We start from the raw sequence: 26,232 nt of genomic DNA, 5'->3' as shown, positions 1-26,232 counted from the left end.
TTTATGAGAGCTCGCAAACTACGGATTCCGGTGAAATTCGGACTTTGAGATTTTGAGCTTTTCCTGAACACATTCGCAGCTGCATGTTGTGTTGCAGTAATGGGGAAGAGTTGTGGTTGTTTCTTCCGCAGTTGTGTGGGGGATAGTGGTCGTGGTTGGAGCTTCTGTGCTCGTTGTCGAAGTGCTCGTGCTTGTTGTTGACGTGGTTGTCGTAGTGGTTGTGGTAGTTGTCGTCGTGGTTGTGGTGGTTGTTGTCGTAGTTGTTGTTGTTGTCGTGGTTGTCGTGGTGGTAGTAGTAGTAGTAGTAGTTGTAGTAGTAGTTGTAGTAGTCGTAGTCGTAGTAGTCGTAGTCGTAGTCGTAGTCGTAGTCGTCGTCGTAGTTGTAGTTGTGGTTGTAGTAGTTGTGGTAGTTGTAGTCGTAGTCGTCGTCGTCGTTGTTGTTGATGTTGTGGTTGTAGTAGTAGTAGTTGTGGTGGAAGTTGTTGTTGTTGTTGTAGTCGTAGTTGTAGTCGTCGTCGTAGTTGTAGTTGTTGTGGTTGAAGTAGTGGTAGTTGTTGTTGTTGTAGTTGATGTCGTAGTAGTCGTAGTCGTCGTAGTTGAGGTTGTGGTAGTCGTAGACGTTGTAGTTGTGGTTGTCGTAGTGGTGCTAGTAGTGCTAGTCGTACTTGTTGTAGTTTGGGCAGCTGAATAAAGTTAGCGATAGAAATTAAATTGAGAAATGAAAATCGCCGTAGAGAAGAATGAACTCCATCGCGCTGGAACTTTTTCTCCGGTCGACAATTTTCGTTTTTATTTTTCTCTGAAAAGCTCGAAAAAGACAGCGAGAGAAGTGTGCCTGAAAGTGCAGAATTCTCTCAAATGTGAGAAATTGAACGAGACGCGATTGAGAAAAGTTGATGCAAAATTCAATGACATTTTCGGAAATGGAAGAAATCAGAAATTAGACTTTTTCGCTGCTGAGAAAGCGCCTTTCCAATTTCATCGACAAGTAAGTTTAGTTTAGACGACGCTCTTTCAACAGGAGATTATCGTTTAGCATTAACGTAATTTCCAGTTAATTGTAGCTGTGTTGTGGTTTGGCACAAGCGAAGCCAAATCGCAACGGTACTCTCTGGCGCACCCGAGTTAGCGCGATCGCCCAAATATAACGGAACGTTCGCTGCTCCGCCACAAGTTACTTTTGGAATAGACCGAGAGTGACTACCGCTAGTCCAGCTGAATTCCAAGAGAGCAAAGATCATTATCGAAGATGAAGTCAGCCGTTTCATTTTTAGCGGCCTCGCTCGTCTCCGCCGGTAGAGCTCCGACCTCGGACGGGTTAAGGGAACTGGACATCATCTCCGAGCGCATCGACCGAGCCATCAGGTAACTTCGAAAAGGGATCGACATTCTAGCGTATTTTAGCTTCGGGGTCGAGCCCTTCCACCCGGAATACGCGCACTTCGACGCGAAGAAGCAACGGCTGGACAACCTCTTCCGGCGGCTGAAAGGACGAGCTAGACGAATCGACGGAGTCTGCTGGCCCGAGACACTTTTCGACGAAGAGGAAGAAGTCGAAGAAAGGTAAGAAAGAAACAGCTGTTCGAAATGAGCTGTTTTTCTGATTTGCTATTTTGTTTTAGATCTGTGGATGTGTGCACTGTTCTACCCAGATTGGTGAAAAGAGTCAAGCCACGTGGTTGCAAATTTAAAAAGAGATACCCTTAATTAAAGATCCCCATATTTTATTCGGACAAAAATTGAACCCGCTGAAAGTCGTGGACTCGCCGCTACAACCCCCACTGCCACAAAGAAGGACAAGCGCTGGAAGGAGTCAACTTCAACCCCTACTCCAAGTTCCACAGATTCAGCCACATCGAAGCCGTCGCCGCCAAACTCGAAAACATTTTCAAGCCTTTCATGAGACTCAGGCGCTGCTGAACCATCCTGCTTTTTAATTAATGCTTTCCCTGCTTAAATTTTGATTAAAATTAAAATTATAATTGTAAATAAATTAAAAACGAAAAAGACAACAAAAAATGTTTGTTATGAAATTTAATTGTGTGTGGTATAAAATTAGATATGGCAAAGATACTTTCGAAAAAAGGGGCAGAGCCAAAAATGGAAGTGATTTTCTGGATCAGGGTTTTGATTGACCGGTAGGCAAAATACAGCAATCTTATTGGTAATCCAAAATGCTCTTCCATTTTTGGTTTAGTCCAAAAAAGGGAGTCACGTACAGAAAATAATTAAGAAATCAAAAGCTCCGCGAAGATCTTCGGAATTTGCTCGGCTGCTTCTTCGTAGCTGGCAGATTGATAGATGAAGCCCTTGTCCAGCGCCTTCAGAGTCTCGACACTTTTTCGCGGTTTTTCAAGTTGAAAAAATGGAATTTAATTTTCAACTTGAAATTAAACCGTTCCAATTCGAGCTTCTCCAGACAACTGCGCAAAGAACGGGTTTGTTGGCGACTGCTTTGGCCACCGCGTTCGTCTTGAAGATCTTCTTCGCCGTGTTTCTGGTGAAGCGCACTGTTCGCAAGCCGATGATGCGGAAGTTGGAGCGGTTGAATTGGTCGATCAATTCGCCCGCGCGCTCGAGTTCGAAAACGAGCACGATGTTTTCTTGAATGCTGTCCTCCAAGTCGGCTTCGAATTGGCTCAACAGAAATATGATTACAGAAGAAAAGCTACAGGGCCTTGACAACCTGTATTTTTACTACAGAGACATCTTTTGATGACGATTTTTTCCATCGATTAGTGAAGAAAACCTGAGTCAGGTTCTGAAGAGCTGAGATGGAAAGCCGCGTAGCTCCGCGGCTTCGTTTTAAAAATAGCCGCAACGCGGCTTTTTATCTCAGCTCTTCAGAACCTGACTCAGGATTACTTTACTACTCTATGAAAAATTCGTTATCAAAAGACGTCTCTGTAGCAATAATACACGGAAGCTAAAAAGTGTGCCTGTCCTAGTGAGCCGCATTCAATGGAGATGTCATAATCGGTGGTTTCCTCTTCTGCCCCAGCCGGGCACAATCCAGACAGCAGTGCCTCGCTCTCCTCCATGTCCTTAATTTCGATTATTCCTTTGTTACTCCTTTTTGTGGCGATTTTATAATTTTAATTGGGGCTCTGTTTTGGTCAATTATCTGGCCATTTATCGCTCCTTTCCAGACATGCAATAAAAACACGAAAAGAAAGCAATAATGCGCGCTTTTAAATCTCTAATCGACTACTTGTATAATTAGTTGATTGTATATTTCACCAACAGCGCGTAAATTGAGCGCGAATTACCCTTGGCAAGTGAACGGCGTTGTTCAGCCGATCGACGCCGTAGCGAGCGCGGATCGAGCCCGGACAGCTGATGCGCGCTTCTTCCGGATCCGCCAAGCCGGCCCAGTTCGTCAGCCGGCGGAAGATGTCGGCGCCCCGGACAACGAAGAGAACAGAAGAGCCGTTCATCCAAATGTCCGCGCAGTTTCGCTTCACGTTTCCGTACATTCGTCGCATCACCTTCAAATTCGCTGTTGAAAGCGAAAACAAGACAGTTTAAAATTACCTGTGAGTTTTGGAAACGTTCTGGAGCTTCAAATTGTCGGGCGATCAGGTCGCCTAAATACCAATCATAAATAATTAGTTTATTAATAAATAATTTTATTTATAAAAAATCAAAATTGGCCTTTTTCCGTTCTCTCAACAAACAAAAATTATTAACAAAAATTTAATAAATAAATAATTAAAATTTTGATAATAAAAATTGTTGATAAATTTAATAAAAAGATAAATAAATTATTAACAAAATTATTAAAAACAAAAATTCTTAACTCAAAACAAATAAAAAATAATAATTAATTAAAAATAAGTTTTTCGGACCTTGATTTTCGTCCATTTGAGGAAACAATCTCAGCGAGACGAGTTCGCAATTTTCTACATTCTGGAGCAGGGAGAGCAGCACTTGCGAAAAGCAACTGTGCGCCATTGGGTTCAACAAGAAGGGCACCACTTGGGTGGGCACGCTTTGAGAAAAAAGAGACTCGGGGATTTTTCTTTCGATTCTGGCCAAAATCGAAGGTGGCCGCGGCAGGAATTGTCTTCTGAAAATTGAGCTTTAATTTGAAGTCGGTTTTGGCAGCTTAGGCTTTTACCTTCCAGTTCATGTGGGAAGAACAGGCAATTAATGGCCCGTCTGGTCCAGGAGGCAGAGTCGGTGAACGTCATTTTGATTTTCCTTTTGAGGAAAACGGATTGAACGTACTCGTCGACTCGCTTGATCGCGTCGATTCTTCGGAGCACCAAAACCACCAGCGGGTTTTCGTACAACTCGTTGATGCTCTCTTCGTAGTTCTTGTCGGAGTAGTCGACGTTCACCAGCTCGCGGGCTTGGTATTCCGTCACTTGGTAGACTTGGCGAATGGCGACCAGTTCGAAGCCGCCGTTGGGCAGAGAGGAAAGCTCATCGCAAAGTTGGTAATCGGAGGAACCGTTCTCGCCGCTGAATATTTCGTAGAGCGTTATAGCGACCGAAGCGGGAGCGTGAGGACCGGAAATGATCAGGCAAGTCGTCTGCTCGCAACTTTCAGAAAGCGTTTTGTACCAGCCGACGGGCTTCCAAGACAAGGGCTCGATCTTCGGATTCGAGCACATTAGATCACGGAGAGGGCGGACCATCTCCGCCTAAAAGACGGTTTTAAATAAGGTCTGCGGAAAGGGACTCACAGTAAGAGGCTGGCAATAGATGGTGTGCTGGAGGACGTCGTCGATCATGTCCGGTTTGTCGCGGAGAAGAAAGCCCAGGATCTCTTCCTTGAGTCTGTTCATGATCCCGACCCAGTGGAGTCCCGCGTTCTCGCGCTTGGCAATGACGCAGAAGCCTCCTACCTCTTGGCCGATCACTTTTTCAAATCCCTCGCCGAAGAGACTTTCAAGCGGCTCAACAAGATTTTTTCTTTTGAGAATTTTCTGTAATTAAATCTGTGTGTTTTTCTTTGAGCCAGTTCCTAGAGAGATTCGAAGACGCGGAAGCAGAAACTCTTCTAATGGCCTGGATGGAGCAGCCGTAGTTCTGCAAGTTTCGCGTAAAATCGCCCAAGTAGCGCAGCTAAAAAGTGCTTGTTTGGCGAAAAATAAATGCATCAAAATTTTACGAAAAGCGGAATAATAGCCTGTTTAGCGGCAAACACGAGCGCGCTCCAAAAAGGGAAAATATCGGATTTATGTTTATTTAAAATTATGCTTCCCAAACTGGCGTGTTTGATTTTAGCTATAATAATTGATTTTGGAAATATAGTCTAATCTGCTTCAAGAAAAGAACCCTTTTAGGGGTCTTTAGCTGGACTCAGGAACCTGTGTAGAAAACCTGAGTCAGGGTTTGAAAGAGCTGAAATGAAAAGCTGCGTTGGCTATTCAGAACCTGACTCAGGTTTTTACACAGGTAGCCGAGAATTTAAGAATTGAAAAGTAATTATTTTAAATTTTTCTATCAAAAAAATAATGATTCTTACAGGAAGTCGATGGCTGACGAAGAAAACAATGGAGCTTGGGTCGTGGTAAGAGCAGAAGTGGTCTCTGCACTCCGCCCGGATCGATTCGACAGTGAGTTTGTTCTTTTGAGGGAGTAGATGTGCACCTCGCCGCCGAAGAAGAGACTGTACTGCTCGTGGCTGCGGTTCGGGCTGCGCGGCGCGTAGAAGAGGCAGGTGTCGCTCACTTGGCTCATGAGCATTTCGCTCTCAGTGCGGATCTCTTTGAGCTGGTGGAGGCTCGCTTGCGAGAGATAGAGCTTCTGGAAGAGGTAGTCGCCGTGGTTCGCCGAGAGACTGTTAGAGTCGGTGAACTGGGCGACCTTGACGTTTCGCGGGCCGCAGATGTCTTGCCACATTTGGCAGGCGTTGAAGCCGCGCACTCCGATCGCCAAGGCCGGGACGAAGGCGTTGTTCCGTTCCAAGTTCTCGTCCGTGTAGGTTTGCGAGAGAGTGACGGCGTTGTACTCAGACTTGACGATCCAGACAAGGCGCAGCGCGGAAATGTCCATGCACTCGGCCTGGATGCGCAGAAACATCTCCATGATCGGCCAGCCGTAAGCGAAGGCGCCGCCGTGGATCAATCCAAACGCATTTTCAAGAGGAATCGCGCTCGTGTTGTTGATCTGGGAAATGTTAACCGGTGGCTCCCCGACGAGACCGAACTCGAGATCGTATTGACTGTTGCCGAAAATGCGCGAAATCGCATTGCTTTTTCGGCTTTTAATGAAATGTTTTATGTTCTTACAGCGAGTTCATCGGATAGTGAACATTTTCATCCGGCGTGCTGATTGGTCGAAGCTTCAATAAAGCCAATCGAACAGAAAACTTGAAAGAACTCATTGTAGTTACTTTCAATTGAGTAAAAAACAAAAATAAGCCGATTCCTATCAGTAGAAACTTGGATGAAATTGCCGAGTTTCTTCTCGCTCCAGGTGACATCAGTGAGGTTGGTGAGCTTGTGCAGCGTTGCCCCTTCCTCCGATTGCCAAACCGAGCTGACGACTTCCATGATGGTGACTGCGTTGAGGTACTTCTTGACCGTGTTGCTCAACTCGTTGAAGTACGACTGTTGCTTGTTCTTTCCCTTTTTCTGGCGCTGCTCGGGCTCCTTTTCTTTCTTGACGACGACGGAGATGTTGAGATATAAGTCGCCACCGCGGCCGCGAACGTCGAAGCCAAGTACGTTGAAGGGCACTTCGTCCTGAAGCGGGGAGACCGGCTCGCCTTCTGCGAAATCGTGATACTTGGGGACCAGCTGGAGCAGCCACGTGATCAAAAACGCGTACGTTAGATCGAACTCGAGCTTTTGAGCCGAGTGTTTAGCGTTTGCCTTTTGATCAGCAGCGGCGATTACGCCAAGTGCTTCGAGCCTGACAGTGAGCAGAATCGCGTGCTCCAGATTGGCAGGTGGCAAGCTTCGCGGAATTTCGCGTCCGGACATTTCAGGATCGAACAGAATCGGCAAATTCAACTCGGAGAAACTCGGTCGCGGGGGCTCCTCGTTTTTCGTATTTTTAGAGTTGTTGTTGTTGTTGTTGGAGGACCCTTTGGAGCCCTTCTTCTTCGATTTGGAGCTCTTTTTGGAAGCTGGCTTGGCTGAGTTAGAGTGGAACTCAATGCTCTTCGAGTTGGCCATCGGACTGGGCTGGTCATGCGCCACTTTGAGCGCGGAGAAGAGATTCATGCCAGCATTTTCTAAAATAAATCTAATTATACCTAGCGAAATTTCTTTCGCTTTTCACCAAACACACCTTCCACGACACTTGTTGATTACAAAAAACACCAAAAATCAAACCCTTTTTTTCGCTTGTCATATTTACTCGATTAAAAAGTAACTGCCCTCTGCTATTTTTTCCACAAGCTCCAGAAACTTTTCCAATTTTCTAAAAAGCCAGAAAGTGACAAAATCTTAATTTATCCTTGCAACTTTTGGTCTTTGCTACCTGTGTGTCAAACCTAAGTCAGGTTCTGAAAGAGCCTAAATGAAAAGCCGGAACAATATCATATGCGGCTTCGTTTAAAAAAGCCGATTCGCGGCTTTTAATTTTAGCTCTTCAGACCCTGACTCAGGTTTTCCACACAGGCTGCCGGGCCTAAAAAACGATGTTGTTGCTTACCAAGTGTTTTGAAAGCAGGATCTTTTTCGTCTTCAGTGTCCGGTCTGGCGAACATGAAGCGGGAAGTGGCGAAGAGTTTTTCGTCGCGGACGATGGAAGTGGACACTTTCTCCATTTCGACCATTTCGGGCGGCGTCGCTGGAATGAATTCTTGCTCCGAGTCGATGTCGATGTTCATCAGCGGCGGCTACTCTCGGATTACAACTAAGCAACCCTTTCAGTACTCCATCATCTTAAACATTCAAATTCGAGGCTTTTTTAAACAGGTCTATCTGGTTTTCTATCTACTGTAGGTGACAGAACTAAAGGTAATAGTAGTAATCCAATCCTTCTGAGAGAACTTCTCGGCGCGCAGCTTCACCAGCTGCAAACTCTTCTTTTTCAAAAAGTATGCACAGATTCTTCAATACTAATCTAAAGCTACGAAAAAAAAGCAGGAGATAACAACGAGCAGACTCTTTTCCTTTATGAGCGCGTGCTTGCTCTCGATCAAGAACTTCTTCTCTTCTTGGTAATTCAACTCGCTGTCGGACAGTCCTTCTCTCTCGATTTCCTTCAACTTTCGCCTAAAGAGAGAAAAGTGTGTTTACAAGGCTCAGATCTAGAATTTCCAATAGAAGGCGCATGAGAGGATCAATGCGGCTTTCTAGAGATTGGAAAATTGTAAAATTCTGAAAGGAGGAAAAATCAAGGATGAATTTTTCTTACTTGACAGCGCCGAGTCGCTTCAATCCGTTATTTTCGATGACGACGAGATTAGGTCCCCGCCACAAGGCGCCGGGGAAATCGAGCTCCTTTGGCACCTTGCCCCTGTCGTACATCTCTTTGAGGTCGAATTGGTCGTCCTCCGAAGATGTCTCGTCGCCGGTAGATGGAGTTCCCGGGTAACACTCCTCCTCGCTCTCCTCCGTTTCCGAGTCAGCTTCGTAGCAACAGTCCTCTTCCGTTTCCATCGTCTCTCCTTTCTCGAAATTCGAGCTTTCCTCCATGATTTCTTCATCACTCTCCTCCTCGCTGGAATCCTCCTCCTCACTGTCGATGTATCTCCACGCTCTCCTAATCGCTCTTCCCAGGCCAGGCAGCAAATAAGGGGGATTTGATCTTCATGGTCGAGCACATCACCCAGTGAGTGAAAGTTCTTGAGCATGATGATTTTCGAGCGGAAAAGGAAGCAGGCAGTGGTGGCGTTGTTGGCAGTGGTTGGAGCGCCAGCTGGTTGGATTTTCTAGCGCCGCTGCTTATGAATGACTTCTTTTTTGAAACTAAGATTGAAAATCTTGAAAAACTTGAAAAGCTTGAAAATCTTGAAAATTTGAAAAGAAATTCTAATCCGGAGATTATCCCCAAGTTCTTGATAAGAAGCCTTTCCTGAAGTAAAAGAGGGTTGAACTTGCCCAAGTGTTTGTTCCCACTTTTGAGATAAGCTGGTTTCTCTCTGATTTGACTGCTTGCGTCAGCAGCAGGACTGGCAGTGACGTAGAGGAGTGCTGCTCGATGCTGACCGCAATTAGCAGGTGTTGATTGGCGCAAGGATCAGACGGAAATGCCGAATTAGAGCCGCGCATTCCAGGCACGTGCCGCGGCCCAGCTCGACTTCCAACCAAACTTCCCTCTTCCCCCAGCTTCTCAAAAATCACCTTTTTTGGTGATTTCGTTTTTCAACGAATTTTTTTCGAATTTCTCGATTTTTTCATCGCGCATTTTTGAATTGCTCATCGCTCGAGCTACTAAATAGAACGCCTCAAACAAAAAGAAAAGGAAAATCAAACAAAAGCCTCTCAAAAAAATGCAAACAAAAAGGTGCTTTTTGGAAGGAATATATGAAAGTGCTCCTCGTTGATGCTCATTTTCTAGTCGTTCCAAAATGCTCCGAAGAAAGTGCTTTTCGCGGCGAAACTTTGAAAAGGGCATTGAATTAGATCTTATGCTCTTTTCGAAGGCGCCTGAGATGCTCGTCATTCAGGTTTTACCATTTACTTGGCGACCGCATTATGCAGCAGTTTGATGAATTGCCGAGTTGGGTATGCATGAAATGAAAATTTTCTTTATCAGTCGTCAAGAGAGCTGGCTATGAGAGGCAGCTTGCAGTTTCTGCTGCTTTTTCGCAGTCCAAAGCTGCTAGAAAAGGTAAACTAGAGGAATGATCCAAGATGATTAACCTTCTTTTCAAAGATGAAAGCGCTCGTTTGTCGGAATTATGGACAGCGGGGAAGCCGCGAAATTGCAATTATCAACAAATTCTGGACGATTTCTGCGCTCAGATGCATCCAGACGCGCCTGCCTTTCCCTTCAAATGTGCAAAGGCCAAGAGCAAAATGGTCGCACGATACGGCTTGAATAAAAACGGCGAGAACCCGGGCTGGCGATGTTACAGATACACCTCGATGTCGAACGAGACCGCCGCTTGTATCGGTCCTGATGGAGAATTGACGGCCGAGGGCTGCTCCGATCCGATCCACGGCGATGGGCACTATTGCAACCGCGTTGCGGAAATGGAAGAAGTGCTCAGGACAGCTTGCCAGTGCCAGTTTCAGCAGCGACTCGACGATTTCTGTTCGCAGATGTCGCCGAATGGAACGGGCGACTTCGAATGCCCACGCGCCGAGGGTTTCGAAGGAAACATGGTCGCTCGATATCACGTCAACAGGAAAGGCGGCGGCTATGCCTGGAGATGCTACGGAGAGATCTGGGACAAGACGACAATCGAAGGCTGCTTGGACGAAGCGGGAGAGATGACGAGCGAAGGGTGCACAGAAGTGAACCCCTGGAAAGCGGACTATTGCGCCCGATCGAAGGCCATGGAGGAAATCATTGCCAATACGGCATGTGATGCTACTGCAAACGTGACGACTTCGACGACGGCGATGACTTCTACTGCCGCGCCGACATGCAATATTCAACAGCGACTGGACGACTACTGTAAGTTGATGTCTCCAACTGGCGTCGGGAGCAATCTCTGCGGCCGTTCGAAAGGCTTTGAAGGAACCATGGTGGCGAGATACGGCCTCAACGAAAATGGAGGAGGACCTGCCAGCCTGCATCGCTGAGGACGGAAGTTTCACGGCTTCGGACTGCAGCGACCCCACTTCTGAAGGAGGCAGATATTGCACCCGGCCGGAGGAGATGCAGGAAATTATTGACGCCGCTCTAGCTGAATGCTACGACGAGCCGCTAGAATGCCCAGTTCAAGCGGAGATGGACGCTTATTGCGCTCAAATGAGTCCAGATGCTCCAGATGGAAGTGAATTCAAATGCAATCGAGCGAGGGGATACGAAGGGAGAATGGTCGCTCGCTTCGGACCGAACGCAAGTGGGGGCAATTATGGCTGGAGATGCTACGGTCCCCTTTACGATAGTTCCACCACAGAGGCGTGTATCGGCCTCGATGGCAAGAGAACAAACGTTGGTTGTTCTGATCCAAACTTCGAGAGTGGCTCGTTGTGCACTAGAACCGAGCAGCTGGAAGGAATCATTACAACTGTACTTACATCTTGCGCGATCTTTACAACAACTTCATCTTCCACGACTTCGACAAACGCGTTCTCTACTGAAACAACAACCGGCCCATCCGAGCCAGGCTGCGGTTCGTTCCAAGCTGCCCTAGATGACTACTGCAGTAAAATGTCGCCAGATGGAAGCGGAGAATTCTTGTGTAACAGAGCAAAGGGATTCGAGGGAATGATGAAAGCTAGATTTGATGTGAATGCAAATGGAGCGAATCCGATGTGGAGATGCTACGGGCAGTTTGAGAATACAGAATCTAATGCTTGCCTCGACGATCAAGGAGAATTTACAGCAATGTGCGCGGATCCAATCCCTTCCAATGGTAAATACTGTACGAGAGACGTGGAGATGAATTGGATTATCGGGAATCTTACCGCCGGCGACTGCCCTGAAATCACGACAACAACAACGACATCGACAACTACTACTTCAACTACTTCTACAACCAGTACGACAACTACTACAACTACTACAACAACAACCACGACAACCACAACAACGACAACTACATCGACTTCGACAACAACAGCGCCAATCCAGCCGTTTTGCTATCTCCAAGAGAAACTCGACGATTTCTGCGGTCAAATGTCCTCCTCTCAAACTGCCACAAGCGACCATCTCTGCGCAAAAGCATCGATTGTAGAAGAAAGGGGAATGAAAATGGTGGCGCGTTACGGACTCAATAAAAATGGAGCAGTTCCAGCTTGGCGCTGTTATGCCTACACTCGTTCGGACACAAATTCGGAAAGTTGCGTCGATGATTGGGGCGAACTGACTTTTGCAGCGAGCCGGTCGGCGAAGACGGTTTTATTGTGGGAAAACTGAAGAGATCGAAGCTATCATTGCAGGAAGTATGGGCGAAAGACGCTACCAAGAAGTACTCGATGATTACTGTAGCCAAATGAGTGCTAACGTGGATGATACGAGCGAGTTCTACTGCGCCCGCGCATCTGGCGTCGTTGATGGAACTATGAGAGCTCGATTCGGAGTCAACAAAAATGGAGCGAATCCAATATGGCGTTGCTATGCGTATTTCCATGACGATCTTGGAGATTTTTGCTTGGATAGTTTCGGTGAAGCTTCTGTTCCCTGTAGCACTCCTGTACATGTTGATGGAAAGTACTGCACCAAAGAATTTGAAATTCCAGAAATAATTACGTCCTTGCAAAATGGACTTTGCCCTGTTACGGCTGCTCCAACGACAACCACTACATCTACGACTACGTCAACAACGACAACGACCACGACTACTACAACCACGAAGACGACGACGACGACCACGACGACGACCACGACGACGACAACGACGACGACAACGACGACAAAGACGACAACGACGACGACCACCACTACTACCACGACTACTACAACTACAACTACAACTCTTGGAAGCGGATGGATCATCAACACGGGTGATATCAATATTTACTCCCACGATTGGATCAACACGCCGACAATCTACCCCGACTGTCCAACGAATCATAACAACGACAGTACCGTCGAGTCCTGGGAGACTGTCGAGTCCGGCTGGATCGACGCTCCATCGAATGCCGTCGTTAATTTGCTCAATAGCGCAACAGCTGACCAAGTTTGCGACGCTATAAGAGCCGAGCAGATCCCATTTGCGACTGAAAAAGCATCGACAGGGAAATCAGTGATTCCGCCTCTCTTTGGCGTTAACTGCACCCAGGTTACTGACGGTTATTGCGTCGAAGCACAGGTCAAGTTCTGCTGCTTGGCGCCGGCTCCAACAACCACTTCAACTACTTCTACGACTGAAAAAACGACAACTACGACTTCAAGCATTCCAATTCAACCCTACTGCCATCTTCAAGAAAAACTCGACGCCTACTGCTCACAAATGTCTTCAACTGGCGAAGGAGAGTTCTTTTGTCAAAAAGCATCGAAAACCGAGGCCCACGGTCTCAAAATGGTCGCTCGTTATGGTCTCAACAAAAACGACGCAGCGCCTGCGTGGAGGTGCTATGGCTACTTGAAAACCTCCTCAGCCGAAAATTGCGTCAATGATTGGGGAGAAATGACGTCCTGCTTGGAGCCGAATCCGGCAGATGCTGTTTACTGCCCTCGAACGGCCGAACTTGAAGCAATAATTCAAGAAAACGCCGGAGTAAGGCGCTACCAAGAAGTGCTCGACGAGTACTGCAGTTTCATGAGCCCAAGTGCGCCCGAATCTTCCGATTTCTTCTGCAACAAGGCGAAAAGCGTCGAAGGACAAATGAAGGCTCGATTCGGAGTGAACAAAAATGGACAGTTTCCGCAGTGGAGATGCTATGCTTACTTCGAAAATGATTTGAACGACTTGTGCCTGGACGAGTTCGGCGAGAGGACTGTTCCTTGCTCGACGCCTATTCATATCGAGGGCAAGTACTGCAGCCGAGAGGTCCAAATGGGCGACATACTCACTGCAATGAAGAACGGATTCTGCCCAGCCACGGCGCCTCCTACCACGACAAGTGAGAGTTTTGATTTTTCTCGATAATTTGATTGATTTTTTTTTCAACCAAGAGTCGTTTTTTTGCCGAAAATGCCATTTATACAATCTTTTTTTTGAAAATGCCAGTTTTTTTTCGACAAATGCCATGTTTTTTTTTTCTTTGAAATGATTTTCGAACTCTAAATGAAGCACTTCTACAACTACAGCCTCGACGACTTCCACGACAGCGAGCACGAGTACTTCTACGACCTCAACAACGTAAGAAAAAATAAATGACTCGTTTTCATATTTGAATTTAGAACGAGTACCACGACTTCCACAACAGCAACAAGTACGACCACAAGTACTACAACTTCAACGACCTCAACAACAACATCGACAACAACTGCATCGACAACAACCTCGACAACGTAAGATCCTGCTATCGGGAAAACATCTCTATTCTTTTCAGGACATCAACAACTACTTCGACGACCAGTGCTTCCACAAGTGCTCCAACAACAACTAGGGAGAGTTCGAAATTTCACAATTAACAAAAAAAAAACATGGCAAAAATGATTTTTGAAAGGCAAACAATAGTGATTTTTATGGCAATCTATTTTTCATGGCACATTTTTTTTTATCTTTTTTTCTTTCTTTTTGGTTCAGCGTTATGAACTTGGCTAGTGCTCCGATGAATGTAACGACATCGACAGCATCTACAACTACAACTACAATGGGGCCAGTCATCACCAACACGGGCAACATCGACATTTACTCACATGACTGGGTCAACACCCCGACAATCTATCCCGACTGTCCGACAAGTCACAATAATGACGGTACAGTCGAGCCTTGGGAAACAGTAGAATCGGAATGGATTCCTGCTCCATCAAATGGATTCGCAAATTTGCTAAATCAAGCAACAGCGGATCAAGTTTGCGCCGCGATCAGAGGTGGGCAGATGACATTCGACACAAGCAGATCTTTGATTCCACCGAGTTTTGGGGTTAACTGTACCTTGGTCGTCGATGGAAATTGCATCGAAGCGGATGTTAAGTTCTGCTGCTTCGCAACTAATCCAACAACGACGAGTACAACGATTTCAACTTCAACTGCATCCACCACTTCAACAACTACAACGACGACTACATCTCCCACAACAACAACATCAACGGCAACTACGAGCACAACAACAAACACGACGACAACGATGACGACAACCTCCACCACCACCAAAAATTCAACAACTACAACGTCGACAACATCTCCCACAACGACATCAACAACAACTACAATGGGACCAGTGATCACCAACACGGGCAACATCGACATATATTCTCACGATTGGGTCAATACTCCGACAATCTACCCTGATTGTCCGACAAACCACAACAACGACAGTACAGTGGAGCCCTGGGAGACAGTTGAATCGGAATGGGTGCCGGCCCCGTCGAATGGCTTCGCAAATCTATTGAATCAAGCAACAGCGGATCAAGTTTGCGGCGCGATCAGAGGTGGGCAGATGTCGTTTGACACCAGCAGATCGTTGATTCCGCCCACTTTTGGTGTAAATTGTTCCTTGGTCGATGGCGATGGACTCTGCATCGAAGCTGATGTCAAGTTTTGCTGCTTCGCAACCGATCCAACAACGACAAGTGCCACCGCTTCGACAACTTCACAAGCGGCGACTTCTACTACAGCCGTTTCAAGTACGACTGTTGGCGGAGGAGCGCGAGAAGTGGCTTATGCCAAGTACGACATGATTCCGGGCAGTTTGGAGTTCTGCTCCGACTTTGACAATCATTTCTCATCGTCGCAGCCGGCCCAGAAGTGGGAAGACGTGATCGGCAAGTCGAGAACGTTCAAAAATGATCTCACTCCTGTCGCCGACGCTTGGTTCTCCGATGACTCCTCCAGTTGGCCCTGTTTCTCGACTGTGATCAGCGACCGCGCAGTGATAACAACTGCACAATGCTGCAATTACGCCAAAGAAGTGCGCGTCTCATTCGGACCCTATTATTTCGACCTGGTTTCGTCGAAAATGGTGATTCACCCGGCGTACCTTCGTTCTCGCAAGATCAACGACGTCTGTCTCATCAAATTCGACAAGTCGATTTCGGAAGAGTCGTTCAAACACTGCGACTCTCGTTGTGTCGGTCAAGCCTGTCTTCCCACAGCTCCGATCGACGGGGGCGAGAAGGTCTACGACGTGGGATTCTTTAACGACGCTCTACTCTCGAGTCAGTTGACAGTGAGAAGCGCGCGCTGGTGCGACAAGAAGACGTGGCTCTACAAGAATCAGCAGTGCTACGCGAAGATGGAAGACGACAACGGCGCCGTCTGCAAGACAGAACACGGCTCGCCCGTTTTCCAGAGCAAGAACGGAAGACTTGAGCTCGCTGGATTATTTACCCGGTTGGATTGTTTTCATTCAAGATATTAAAAATTGCCTTTTTAGCGACGAGTTCGACACTTGCTACGAGGAAGGCAACGTCGGAGTACTCACTGGAATGCTGCCAATCCGAGACTGGATTGAAAACGAACTCTTACACTAAACACAGCCCTTGCCAATAAATCCAGATTCAGAAAATTTCTGTTTTTCACTCTTTTTAATTGAAAATTAATGCAAGAATACAAATAAAAACAAAGTAAGCTGTTTCCTATGAAGGAAGGCTTCTCCCGTAATTTTCTGAGGTTTTGAGAGGCGTAAAATCGTCTGATACTGCGGTGACCTTGTCTCATAAAAAGACAGATGTGGGCCATCCAAATGCATTAATACCTCTCATTAGGTGCCGATTTGATGAATGATTTATTCCAGAATGCACATAAAAGAACATCTATTTCAAGCAATTCTTCAAACAAAAATTATCCGGAGAAGATGAATTTGACTTTGTTCACTTTTGCCTTTTTCATTTTCGACCTGACAAGTGGCTACAAGGATCCGATGAAGTAAGTTCTCAAAAAGGCTAGAAATAAAAAGAGCTTTAGATTTATGAGACAACTTTCGAAGACGATCCACTCCAGACTGGGCTCGGCAACCTGAGTAGAAAACCTGAGTCAGGATCTGGAAGAGCTTAAATGAAAAGCCGCCTAGCGGCTTTTTAAGAAACGAAGCCGCTTCGAAAATAAACAATATAAATTTTCTTTAAACTCCTTTGCGGCTTTGTTTTTAAAAAGGCCGCTACGCGGATGTAGGGCGCGTAGGGTCTGCATGCAGACCCCGGGTCTGCAAAATGCAGACCGCGGGTCTGCACATGAAAAAAATGTATCAGAATTTTACATTGAACAGGCGCTTTCATGCGCTTCGCGCCTGATCTTAGAGAAGACTTCATCTTTGAACATTTCTAAATCAAAACGGGCCAAAGAAGCCAAAATTTTGCTCGTCAGTGCAGACCCCGGGTCTGCATTTGCAGACCCCGGGTCTGCATTTGCAGACCCCGGGTCTGTTTTTGCAGACCCCGGGTCTGGCAGACCCTACGAGCCCGACATCCCGCTACGCGGCTTTTCATTTTAGCTCTTCCAGAGCCTGACTCACGTTTTCTACTCAGGTTGCCGAGCCCAGACTCCAGTCATTCAGTCAAGAAGCGCAATTTATTCTTTTCTCGTGGCCACAATCCCATTTATGAATACGAATGATGAGTGACTTTCGCCTAGAAGTAGCAGAGTAGCTGAAATAAACTTTAGAAAAAATGAAAAATTGAAAAACGAGTTGTGTAATTGGGAAGTTGTAAATGCCGGTAGTACTCGAGTTCGATAACGAATTAGGTCATCGTCGCTGTGGGCGTTGGAGTCTTGTGAGAACGGGAAAGCTCTGAATCGAGATCGGGAGAAGGTGCACAGCTGGTATTCTTGATTGTCGCCCCGCCCATTAAAATATCGTGTCGCCGCCTGTGCTGCCCTTGTTTTATAGTGGGGCGGATTCGAGAGTCGGCTATTTTATTCGAGTTTTGATCATCGTCGTATCAGATCATCAGCATCATGTCGGACAAGTAAGATTTTCATGCAAAGTTAGAGAGCGCTTCGAAATTCTAGAGTCTTCGAGTCTAAAGTGGATTTCCAAGTTGATTTGATCAGTCAGGCTTCGTTCTTTTCAGGTTTCTGTTTACTTCTGAGTCGGTTGGCGAAGGCCATCCGGACAAGATCTGCGATTGCGTCTCCGATGCCGTCCTCGACGCTCACCTCGCCCAGGACCCAAATGCCAAGGTTGCTTGCGAATCCGTCGCCAAGACAGGCATGATCATGGTCTGCGGCGAAGTTTCTTCCAAAGCAAATGTTGATTACCAATCTGTAAGGAATCAAGTGCTTCTTCCTTGAAAACATCAATCCTACCCGTAGGTCATCCGAGGAGCTATCAAAGACATTGGCTACGACTCCGACGACAAGGGTTTCAACTACAAGACTTGCAACATCCTCGTCGCGTTGGAAGAACAATCTCCTGATATTGCTCAAGGTGTTCACATCGACAGGTAATGAATCATTTGAGACAAAATACTGATACGAAACCTGTGTAAAAACCAGGTTTTCAAGAGCATAAATGGAAAGCCGCCTAGCGGCTTTTTTTAAGACAAAGCCGCAAGGCTTCGTTTTCATTCAAATTTGAATACCTGACTCAGGTTGCTGAGCCCAGATTTCATCATAATTAAGAGATGGTAATTATATAAGTGACATGATCAGTTCGTGTAAAACCATTTGATCAGCAATTACATATTATCAAGTAAAAACATAACTTATGAAAATGAAAACACATTTTTATTACCAGTAGTGTCTGATTATGCCCTCAATAAAAAAGTCAAATTCAGAGACGATGACGATGTTGGCGCTGGTGATCAGGGCTTGATGTTTGGCTACGCTACCAACGAGACAGAAGAGTGCATGCCGCTGACGATTTCTTTGGCGCACAACTTGAACCGAAAAATGGCCGAGCTAAGGAAGACGGATCCCTCTTGCGAGTGGCTGCGACCTGATTCGAAGACACAGGTCACCTGCGAACACGAGCTGCGAAATGGCGAAGTCATTCCCACTCGAGTCCACACAGTCGTCATTTCCGTCCAGCACGCTGAAGAGATCACCCTCGAAGAGCAACGAGCCCAGCTCAAGTCCAAGGTTCAAAAAGACATTCAAAGTTTTTTCTGGTAAAAATTGCTTAGATCATTGACGCAGTTATTCCCGCTCATCTGATCGACGAGAACACGATCTACCATCTCCAGCCCTCAGGTCGATTCGTCATTGGCGGTCCTCAAGGCGATGCTGGCCTCACCGGGCGAAAAATCATCGTCGACACTTATGGCGGATGGGGAGCCCACGGCGGTGGAGCTTTCTCCGGAAAAGATTACACCAAGGGTAAGAGAAGCGTTCTCTTTGTTTAGTCCAATCTCGTAGTCGATCGATCTGCCGCTTACGCCGCTCGCTGGGTAGCCAAGTCGCTGGTCAAAGGCGGTCTCTGCAAGCGCGTCCTCGTCCAAGTCTCCTACGCGATCGGTGTCGCCCAGCCCACCTCAATCCACGTCGACAGCTACGGCACCTCCGAGAAGAGCAATGCCGAGCTCTCCGAAATCGTCAAGAAGAACTTCGACCTCCGACCCGGAGCCATCGTCAAGTAATCAATCGACAACAAGGAGGAATTATCTCAACTTTACTTTCAGAGCACTTGGCCTCCGCAAGCCCATCTTCCGACCGACAACTGCTTATGGCCATTTTGGACGAGAAGGATTCTCTTGGGAAACGCCAAAAACTCTCGAGCTGTAATTTTCATTTAGATTTTATTAAATAAACAATCATCAATTCGAATTTGAAAAGGATTAATCCATCTTCTGATTTTTGGATGAGCTTGAGCGATGCACTCCATTTCTGAATTTGAAAAAAATGATAAACAAAATGCAAAATCAAAATTAAAAAACCAACCCTTGAGGTTCTCGTAAAGAGCCTTGACTTTCGGATACGCGTCGATGGAAATGTTCCAGCGGTCGACCAGATTGCGAATTTGAGGAACGAAAGCAAAGTCCGCGATTGTCAAATGATCCCCAACGCTGAAATCATCTTGTTCTTCCTTTATTTTGTTTATTTTTACCAGAATTTTTCGCCGACAAGGGACTCGAGCGTTCTGAGCCCGCGGTTTTGAGTAAACTCCATGAACTCCTTCTTTGCATCGCCCTCCAGTCCAGCAAGCTGAGTTTTTATTTGAAGGGAAAAATCTAGTTATTCATTATTGACCTTGATCATGAAGGGATTCTGCAATGGCTGCATGCCGGAATTGACTATTTCCGTGATTTGGCGACATCTGTTTTTGCTTCCCAATTAAGATTAACTGAGAAGATTACTGTATAAACAAATCATTACTAATGAAACTGAAATTAAGGGGTCAAAGGGGAAACTCTTTCCTGGCTCGTTGAAATGGATCCTTGGGTAGAATCGGCTGCTCGGGATAGAGTTGATCAAGAAGCTCCATGATCGGGAGCGATTCAAAAGAGCCTCTTCGTTTTGAGGAAACTTTACGGCGGGAACAAAGCCCATCGGGTTGACCTTCGCTGTAAAGCCCGCGTCACCGACGTTGATGTCGATCATTTTCTCCTCGAAGTCGACTTTTTTGTAGATCATGGCGGCCCGCACGCGCCAGGTGGCGGAGGAAGCGGGGTACCCGTAAAGCAGGATTTTCGAGTTGCTCATTCTCTTTTCAGCAAAATTGAAAATTGAATTGGCGAAAACGAATTCAGAGCGTAAAGTAGCCAATCTGAGCTCTCGCAAACAAGCTCACTTGCCCGGCGAAAATCAACTCGCAGGACAAAAGGGGCGAACTCTTGTTCACGAGAAAAGCCTGCAAAAAATAAACGAGAAACATTTTTTTTTCTCAACGAGGAAAATTCCACCTGAGAAAAAATGAGGGATGAAGAGCTGTATTTTTATTCATTTTTGACAATTGCACAAATACTATTTTAACGAAACATTACTCGACAGAAATAAGCTTTTTTTGAACAAGATCGGGAACTTCAACAGCTAGCCAAGGAGCTAAACCAAGCGCCATCGCGTGTGCAATGCCAAATTTAGGGATGTTTCGTTGCCAAAGCGGCTTGAAATGATCCGTCTGAATGTAAAAGTTAGACTTTTCGAACGACTAGGAATCTGTTACCAGGCAAATTCGCCCGCCGCGGTACATCTTGGCAGTTTTTCCTTCTAGTTCGGGCAGGGTGATTTCGATGGCGGCTTGGGGATAGGCGACGGGGATGTCAAACTCGACTCGAAACTCGTAGCGCTGGTGCTCATAGAGGTACCAACACTTGCCCCACCATTTGGTTCCTTCCCTCAACAAATCATTCAATTCAAAAACAATTTAACCAGCATACTTGTTAGACTCGAGCTTGAACCAGTCGTTGTCGCGCTCTTTGTTTTGCTTGATGTACTGAATCAAAGCCAAGTACTCTTCCTTGACTCGCGTCACCCAATTCTCAGTATCTCGAGGGCCCGCATTAGTACTCAGACAAGGGATAGCTGCTACTTCCGCGCTTACTTCCGCCATTCTGAAAAATTGAAATCAACGAAGAGAAGCAATTTTCAGTCAAACTGTTATTTATTCATTTTTTGGCAGTTTAAGTTGATAAACGAAGTGATAATTGAAGTGAGGATTTGAAAAAAGCGGTGAGTGATGATCATCATTTGACATTCGTCCGGAGGAATTCCTCGAGCTGGCTTGTTTGAAGCTGGATTCTGATTTCTTGAGTGCCCTCGCCAATCAGCTGGTGATCCTTGAGCTCGACCAGCTGCGCCTTCAGAGCCGCTTCCGAGTTGACCAAGAAGCCCTTTCGGCAGAGCTTGTACAATTCTAAAGCCGAAAGTGAAAATTACGATTGCTAGAAGTATTTACCTTTGAAAGAAGGGCCGTCTTTCTTTTCCTTCATCTTCGCGATTTGGTCTTTGATGATAATCTTGAGCACTCCCTGGCCATTCTGCGTCAGCGAGTCGTAAACATGCTGCAGTGAAGCAACACCTGCAATTTCACTGTTTAAAAAGACATGAACGAAAAGAGCATTTTCTTACCAATTTTCCCGGCGCTTTTCGCCCAAATACTGTGGCCCGACTTTGTCTCGAAAACGTAGGGCATAAATGTGGCAGTCTCGATTGAAACAAAGTTGAGCTGCGATCTTTGGCATTGGTCAAATGCAAATGCTCCGTATATCTAAAAGCAAATGCTGTTATTTTATCATTCTTTTGCTCAAGACAAACCTTGTCCATCGTGGCGACGAGGCTGATCTTCTTGAGCATGACGAGCTCGACAAGAAGATCCAACGACCTGGCGATGCAGTTCGATTCGATGTTGTTGATGAAAATGACGAGATGATAGGCCTCGTCGGTTTTGTAGTGCTCGACGAGTCGTTCGATCGCGTTTTCAACCGAAGAAGATGGTTTCTCGTCCAACGCGTCGGTCAAAATCGTGTCGAAAAGCACCTTGTCGGACGCGTCTTCTCTCCATGCGTTGAAGAAGAGGCAGTCAAAGTCCTGTGCGCGCAGATGATTGTAGTACGCTTTCATTACCGGCAGCTTCGAGCCCAGTCCGTAGAGTAAGAGACTGTAATCATGGGCCAAGTACGCGTCCCAGCTCGGAAAATGGGCAGCAAAATCGCCACACGGAAGTGGCTTCGCCGAATCGCCCAAAATCTCCATTCGCTTTTGCACCTCGTTTTTGTCGATTTTGAGCGTCGCATTCGACGTTTTCGATCTCTTCGACGCTTCGAAGAATCTGTCGTGAAAGGCGATCGCGTCATTGTGCGCGAAATCCTCTTCCTCTCGCTCGCTCCCGTCCGAGTTCTCGTAATCGTTCATTCCCGCGTATTCTTCGTCAATCTTGACGTCCTGCAGCTGCGAGGCTGCTCTGCTCTTGGAAATAGCGCTCGCCAAAGAGCTCGTTCTCTCCCGCTCCTGTCCTCCTTGATCCTTTTTCGGACTCGTTCCAGTCTTGCCGCTGGAAATGCGCGGCACAGCATCGTGAGTGACAACAAACGCCTCGATTTCAGCCCCTTTCACTTTCGCCCGTCTAGTGCTCATTCTGAATCCAAAAATATCAATTTTTTTACAGAACTTTTTCTTTGATTATTTCCGGACAACGCTCCATCCTTCTTCCACCTCCATATCATCCTCTGGTTCCTCTTTCCGCGGCTTCGGCTTTGACTGTTGTTGCACAGGAGGACTCGTCGTTTCTTCGTCGGAGCTAGAATCCTCCTCTTCGTTTTTCGACAGCATCGAGCTTGCAACGCCGGAACACTTTATTATTATTACTTAATTATTAATAGAAGAGTTACTTTGGGAAGCTTCTCGCAATAATCAAGCAATTTCTGGTGGTCTCTTCTGTGCACTAGCCTCTGTACTTCAACCAAATGTCGCGCAACTTCAAAGCAGGAGTCGTCCTCGCACACCAGGTGGAAGTTTGAATCTAGAAGACCTGCCAGCCAGTCTTCCATTTCGTCCACACAAGGGTTGTCCCTGAAAAAACGATTATCGACTGTCAGTTTAGTGCTGCCTTCGGCAATCTGTGTGGAAAACCTGAGTCAGGGTTTGAAAGGGTCATTTCGGCATTTCACCAAAGATAATTCAGACCCTGACTCAGGTTTTCTATACAGTTAGTCGAGCCAAGGATTAGCCAATAATTACTGTAGCGCCTGCGAAATGGGCTCCGGCATCCACTGTCTAATCTCCATCTCGTGAGGATTGTTGGAAATCTGCAAGTCGAGCGCCGTCCAACCCCGAAGAACCAGCTCTACCGCGTCCTTCCTCGTCTGTTCCCAGTTAATTTCCATTCTGATCGAAAAAAATTGATAGAAATTGAGACATTTTTCTTTTTTATTTTTAAAAATCTAGGAAATGAGCCGGAACGCTCTACAGAAAATTAAAATTGTATTTTGAAAATTACAAAAAATTTTGAATTCTTGGATTGGATTTTTTGAATAAAAAATAAACGGAAAATTGAAAATTACGATTTCATGAAGATTAACGTTTTTTACAGCGACGATGACTGTATATTTGTTTGTTTGAGTTGGTATAAGTCGAGTACAGAAGGACTGGTTTACTGTCAGTAAAGAATATATATTTCGTTTGGATTCGTTATTGTTAGACACCTTTTGATAGGGAGCATCAATTCGATCAATTTGAGCGGCTAAAATCGAATTTGCATGTATTTCTCGCCGGCGTCGGAGTAGCCTGCTTTTTCGTAGAACTTGACGTTGTGCGGCGCGCATTCTAGCGTCGTCTGAAAGAGAAGCCATCAAGAAGGAAAGTGAGGGGGCGCTTACTTTGTAAACTCCAAGTTGCTTCGACAATCGCGTGCAAGCCAAAACTAAATACTTTCCAAGGCCAGTTCCTCTCGCCGACTCGTCGACAACAACCTTCAAAAATGAATTCCAAATGAATGAAACGAGAGTCAAAACGAACCTCTTCAACTCGTCCCTTGAGCGCGCACTGGCGAATGAACTTCTGCTCTAGAATGAGCGTCGCCGTTCCGATGATCTTCCCGTTTTGCTCGTTGTCCGCGACGACCAGGACGAAGTAGCACTTGGACGATTTCATCTGGTTGAAGCGGGCGGTGTACTCTTCGACGCTGATCTCTCCTACTTTCGTCAATTGGGCCAGCAGCTCGAAAAATCCGTTCTCATTGTCTTCGACTAAATCAAACGATTAGTGAACAGCGTTTTTTATCGTAAAAGAGTTATTGTGAGAACTGGGCTCGGCAACCTGTGTAGAAAACGCGGCTTTTAGCTCTTTCAGAGCCTGACTCAGGTTTTCTAAACAGGTTGCCGAGCCCAGAACGAGACTTACTAGTTAAGGGACGGACAACGAGATTCGGCGGCAGTTTGATATCGGACATATCAACCTTCTTCAGCAGCTTACTTTCAAACACTTCTTCTGGCATTCTGAAACGAGAATAATTAGCTCTGGCGTTTAATTTAGTCTGACAAGAGAATACATAAATTGAACAGGAAGGAACAAATGGGAAGAGGGAGAGAAAGAGGGATGAAGACATTTGATTTTCATGATTTTGGAGAAAAGAGGTTGTTTCACTCGACACTTCCGTCTGCTTCCGGGTTGATGGGCGTGATCTTGTCGGCTATCTTGCGCATTAGTTCCGGCGTGCAAGTGGAGATGATCTGCCGCTTCATAAGATTGAGCTCCTCGCCAGCCAGATCGCCAACGACGCCTCCAGCTTCAGTGATGATAATCGTCGGCGCGGCGATGTCCCAAATGTGAAAGTTTGCTCCAAAGTAAGCATCTAAAAAATGGCATTAGAAAATATATAAAATTTCAATTTGTCAATTTTCTTTTTGAGATGTTTTTTTTCTTAACGAACTCTACATGCGAGCTTCATTTGGTATATTTTCGTGCTGGCCGCTTCATTAAAAAATTAAAAGTGCAAGTTAAAAAGCAAGTAGAGTACCTCCTCTTCCAGCCGCGACGATCGTCATCGCGCAAGCCGTCGACCCGAGCATTCTAATTCCGATCGCCGGATTCATCAAAATCGCCTCGAGATTGCCCCTCACTTTCGCCAAATTCTCGTAATTGCGCCCCGACGTGAAACCGGAAAGGACCACGGACTCGTTCAGTTCCGTCGTTTTTTTCACGAAAATTTGGTTGCCGTTGAGAAAGCTGCCGTGGCCCTTGCGCGCGCTGAATAACTCGCCGAGAATGGGGTTGAAAACGACGCCGAAAACGGGCTCTTTGTTTAGCAAGAGGCCAATGACCACGGCGACGTATGGAAAGCCGGTGACGAAATTGCTCGTGCCGTCGATTGGATCTATCACCCAAGTCGGTTCGTTACTAAATAAAATACTTGTAGTGGAATATCTACTGGAAATGATCGGTCTGCAACATTATATACTGCACTAAATATACATAGAAATTTTTATTTATTTGTATTACAAATGGTAACCCTCGCGATGTTTTTTGCAGAGCTCTCGATGCATTCAAAGATTTTGTACAAAGAATAGTTTCATTTTAGTTTTCGTCAATTAGTTGCCACAAATTTAAGTAAATTTTGCTTAACATTTTGCTGTGTAATAAATTTTTGCTCCGCTTAAATACTCTAGAAAAAGCCCTTTAGCGCCAGAAATCGCTCCTAAGCGACCTTATCATCATTGATTATCTACCTTATTTCAGCAACTGGCGAAGTATGAAAAAATCTTTGAACTTACGTTAGTGTCAAACTCATAGGTCCAGTAAAGCTTTCTTCTCCGATAAGTTTGTGATTTGGGTATTTCTGCCGGATCGCTGCAAAAATATTCTTCTCGACCAGGCGGTCAGTCTCAGTGACAAGATCTGTCGGATTGCTCTTTGTGTCGACATTCTTTGGCTTGTGAAAGGCGACCTAATCTGAGCTGACCGGAGAGTGTCTTTCCAAACGATCGGGAATCGCAATCGAACTTTAAAATTCAACTCAGGCTTCCTTGACTATTTCGCCATTTTCTACCGCCAGTTTTTTGGCAAACTCGAATGCTCCCTCAACATCAAAATCCTCGACAACCGACATCCGCAAAGGGACAGCTCTCTCTCTCTAAAAGGACAAGTCTTGAAGCGAGTAAAAGTGCGGAGCTGTGGGTAAAAACGAAAATTTGCCTGCTCGTTAATTTTATTATTATTTATTGCTCGGCAAATAACTGAAACTTTGAAACTGCCAAAAGTGAATGAGAAAGTAAGCAAAACTG

General features: G+C 45.9%; 14 protein-coding genes and 1 long non-coding RNA gene across 15 annotated transcripts in view; 5 read left to right on the top strand and 10 right to left on the bottom strand.

Moving 5' to 3' along the window:
• The window catches only part of LOC145707869 (S-adenosylmethionine synthase-like), a 75,428-nt gene extending 56,092 nt beyond the window's left edge, over positions 1 to 19,336 (top strand). Inside the window, exons 2-8 of the mRNA XM_081785453.1 lie at positions 17,532 to 17,544; positions 17,650 to 17,842; positions 17,891 to 18,021; positions 18,355 to 18,658; positions 18,703 to 18,895; positions 18,935 to 19,151; positions 19,198 to 19,336. Of these exons, the coding sequence (XP_081641579.1) occupies positions 17,534 to 17,544; positions 17,650 to 17,842; positions 17,891 to 18,021; positions 18,355 to 18,658; positions 18,703 to 18,895; positions 18,935 to 19,151; positions 19,198 to 19,300 (1,152 nt within the window). The 5' untranslated portion in view covers positions 17,532 to 17,533 and the 3' untranslated portion in view covers positions 19,301 to 19,336. The remainder of the gene's footprint in view (positions 1 to 17,531; positions 17,545 to 17,649; positions 17,843 to 17,890; positions 18,022 to 18,354; positions 18,659 to 18,702; positions 18,896 to 18,934; positions 19,152 to 19,197) is intronic.
• LOC145706966 (uncharacterized) lies at positions 6 to 751 on the bottom strand. The gene is made up of 2 exons (XM_081784431.1): positions 730 to 751; positions 6 to 683 (listed from the first exon to the last, which is right to left on the bottom strand). The coding sequence occupies exons 1-2, from the start codon at positions 749 to 751 to the stop codon at positions 19 to 21; spliced, it is 687 nt and encodes a 228-aa protein (XP_081640557.1). The 3' UTR covers positions 6 to 18.
• On the top strand, positions 1,197 to 1,988 carry LOC145709449 (uncharacterized). The gene is made up of 4 exons (XM_081787132.1): positions 1,197 to 1,365; positions 1,405 to 1,563; positions 1,623 to 1,671; positions 1,756 to 1,988. Exons 1-4 carry the CDS (start codon positions 1,250 to 1,252, stop codon positions 1,918 to 1,920), a joined length of 489 nt encoding a protein of 162 aa, XP_081643258.1. The 5' UTR covers positions 1,197 to 1,249; the 3' UTR covers positions 1,921 to 1,988.
• Positions 3,535 to 4,889, bottom strand: LOC145708049 (uncharacterized). Its single transcript, XM_081785667.1, has 4 exons — positions 4,692 to 4,889; positions 4,121 to 4,649; positions 3,849 to 4,069; positions 3,535 to 3,587 (listed from the first exon to the last, which is right to left on the bottom strand). The coding sequence occupies exons 1-3, from the start codon at positions 4,791 to 4,793 to the stop codon at positions 3,960 to 3,962; spliced, it is 741 nt and encodes a 246-aa protein (XP_081641793.1). The 5' UTR covers positions 4,794 to 4,889; the 3' UTR covers positions 3,535 to 3,587; positions 3,849 to 3,959.
• LOC145706963 (dynein axonemal assembly factor 8-like) lies at positions 4,941 to 7,842 on the bottom strand. The gene is made up of 4 exons (XM_081784427.1): positions 7,615 to 7,842; positions 6,376 to 7,192; positions 5,477 to 6,205; positions 4,941 to 5,073 (listed from the first exon to the last, which is right to left on the bottom strand). The coding sequence occupies exons 1-4, from the start codon at positions 7,790 to 7,792 to the stop codon at positions 4,941 to 4,943; spliced, it is 1,857 nt and encodes a 618-aa protein (XP_081640553.1). The 5' UTR covers positions 7,793 to 7,842.
• LOC145709487 (uncharacterized) lies at positions 7,964 to 8,847 on the bottom strand. The gene is made up of 2 exons (XM_081787177.1): positions 8,323 to 8,847; positions 7,964 to 8,180 (listed from the first exon to the last, which is right to left on the bottom strand). Exons 1-2 carry the CDS (start codon positions 8,601 to 8,603, stop codon positions 8,024 to 8,026), a joined length of 438 nt encoding a protein of 145 aa, XP_081643303.1. The 5' UTR covers positions 8,604 to 8,847; the 3' UTR covers positions 7,964 to 8,023.
• Positions 9,682 to 10,661, top strand: LOC145706962 (uncharacterized). Its single transcript, XM_081784426.1, has 2 exons — positions 9,682 to 9,741; positions 9,787 to 10,661. Exon 2 carries the CDS (start codon positions 9,876 to 9,878, stop codon positions 10,659 to 10,661), a length of 786 nt encoding a protein of 261 aa, XP_081640552.1. The 5' UTR covers positions 9,682 to 9,741; positions 9,787 to 9,875.
• Positions 13,734 to 14,081, top strand: LOC145707376 (uncharacterized). Its single transcript, XR_014134750.1, has 3 exons — positions 13,734 to 13,831; positions 13,873 to 13,983; positions 14,025 to 14,081. It is a non-coding gene; the product is annotated as an uncharacterized LOC145707376 (long non-coding RNA).
• On the top strand, positions 14,140 to 16,291 carry LOC145707373 (uncharacterized). The gene is made up of 2 exons (XM_081784895.1): positions 14,140 to 15,970; positions 16,014 to 16,291. The coding sequence occupies exons 1-2, from the start codon at positions 14,178 to 14,180 to the stop codon at positions 16,108 to 16,110; spliced, it is 1,890 nt and encodes a 629-aa protein (XP_081641021.1). The 5' UTR covers positions 14,140 to 14,177; the 3' UTR covers positions 16,111 to 16,291.
• Positions 19,298 to 20,321, bottom strand: LOC145707874 (putative maleylacetoacetate isomerase). The gene is given in 6 exon segments (XM_081785457.1): positions 19,298 to 19,402; positions 19,457 to 19,581; positions 19,623 to 19,720; positions 19,766 to 19,835; positions 19,936 to 20,018; positions 20,021 to 20,321. Coding segments are annotated over 6 exon segments (669 nt in total). The 5' UTR covers positions 20,219 to 20,321; the 3' UTR covers positions 19,298 to 19,307.
• Positions 20,322 to 20,436: 115 nt separating this feature from the next.
• Positions 20,437 to 21,087, bottom strand: LOC145707878 (ubiquitin-fold modifier-conjugating enzyme 1-like). The gene is made up of 3 exons (XM_081785463.1): positions 20,893 to 21,087; positions 20,679 to 20,850; positions 20,437 to 20,633 (listed from the first exon to the last, which is right to left on the bottom strand). Exons 1-3 carry the CDS (start codon positions 21,063 to 21,065, stop codon positions 20,496 to 20,498), a joined length of 483 nt encoding a protein of 160 aa, XP_081641589.1. The 5' UTR covers positions 21,066 to 21,087; the 3' UTR covers positions 20,437 to 20,495.
• Positions 21,088 to 21,103: 16 nt separating this feature from the next.
• Positions 21,104 to 22,612, bottom strand: LOC145707868 (origin recognition complex subunit 2-like). Its single transcript, XM_081785452.1, has 4 exons — positions 21,770 to 22,612; positions 21,584 to 21,722; positions 21,411 to 21,533; positions 21,104 to 21,368 (listed from the first exon to the last, which is right to left on the bottom strand). Exons 1-4 carry the CDS (start codon positions 22,586 to 22,588, stop codon positions 21,199 to 21,201), a joined length of 1,251 nt encoding a protein of 416 aa, XP_081641578.1. The 5' UTR covers positions 22,589 to 22,612; the 3' UTR covers positions 21,104 to 21,198.
• LOC145707877 (uncharacterized) lies at positions 22,571 to 23,343 on the bottom strand. Its single transcript, XM_081785462.1, has 3 exons — positions 23,192 to 23,343; positions 22,843 to 23,023; positions 22,571 to 22,804 (listed from the first exon to the last, which is right to left on the bottom strand). The coding sequence occupies exons 1-3, from the start codon at positions 23,335 to 23,337 to the stop codon at positions 22,634 to 22,636; spliced, it is 498 nt and encodes a 165-aa protein (XP_081641588.1). The 5' UTR covers positions 23,338 to 23,343; the 3' UTR covers positions 22,571 to 22,633.
• Positions 23,344 to 23,362: 19 nt separating this feature from the next.
• On the bottom strand, positions 23,363 to 24,447 carry LOC145707876 (glucosamine 6-phosphate N-acetyltransferase-like). Its single transcript, XM_081785459.1, has 4 exons — positions 24,353 to 24,447; positions 23,969 to 24,198; positions 23,830 to 23,922; positions 23,363 to 23,786 (listed from the first exon to the last, which is right to left on the bottom strand). The coding sequence occupies exons 1-4, from the start codon at positions 24,444 to 24,446 to the stop codon at positions 23,694 to 23,696; spliced, it is 510 nt and encodes a 169-aa protein (XP_081641585.1). The 5' UTR covers position 24,447; the 3' UTR covers positions 23,363 to 23,693.
• A 27-nt stretch (positions 24,448 to 24,474) lies between these two features.
• On the bottom strand, positions 24,475 to 26,153 carry LOC145707875 (inositol monophosphatase 1-like). The gene is made up of 3 exons (XM_081785458.1): positions 25,723 to 26,153; positions 24,969 to 25,348; positions 24,475 to 24,803 (listed from the first exon to the last, which is right to left on the bottom strand). Exons 1-3 carry the CDS (start codon positions 25,737 to 25,739, stop codon positions 24,592 to 24,594), a joined length of 609 nt encoding a protein of 202 aa, XP_081641584.1. The 5' UTR covers positions 25,740 to 26,153; the 3' UTR covers positions 24,475 to 24,591.
• Between the last annotated feature and the right edge of the window lie 79 nt (positions 26,154 to 26,232).

Source organism: Oikopleura dioica, chromosome XSR, assembly GCF_907165135.1.
Source record: "Oikopleura dioica chromosome XSR, OKI2018_I68_1.0, whole genome shotgun sequence".
Taxonomy (NCBI): domain Eukaryota; kingdom Metazoa; phylum Chordata; class Appendicularia; order Copelata; family Oikopleuridae; genus Oikopleura; species Oikopleura dioica.
Note: the sequence above shows the minus strand (reverse complement) of the source record. Positions and strands in the feature narration are given on the sequence as shown.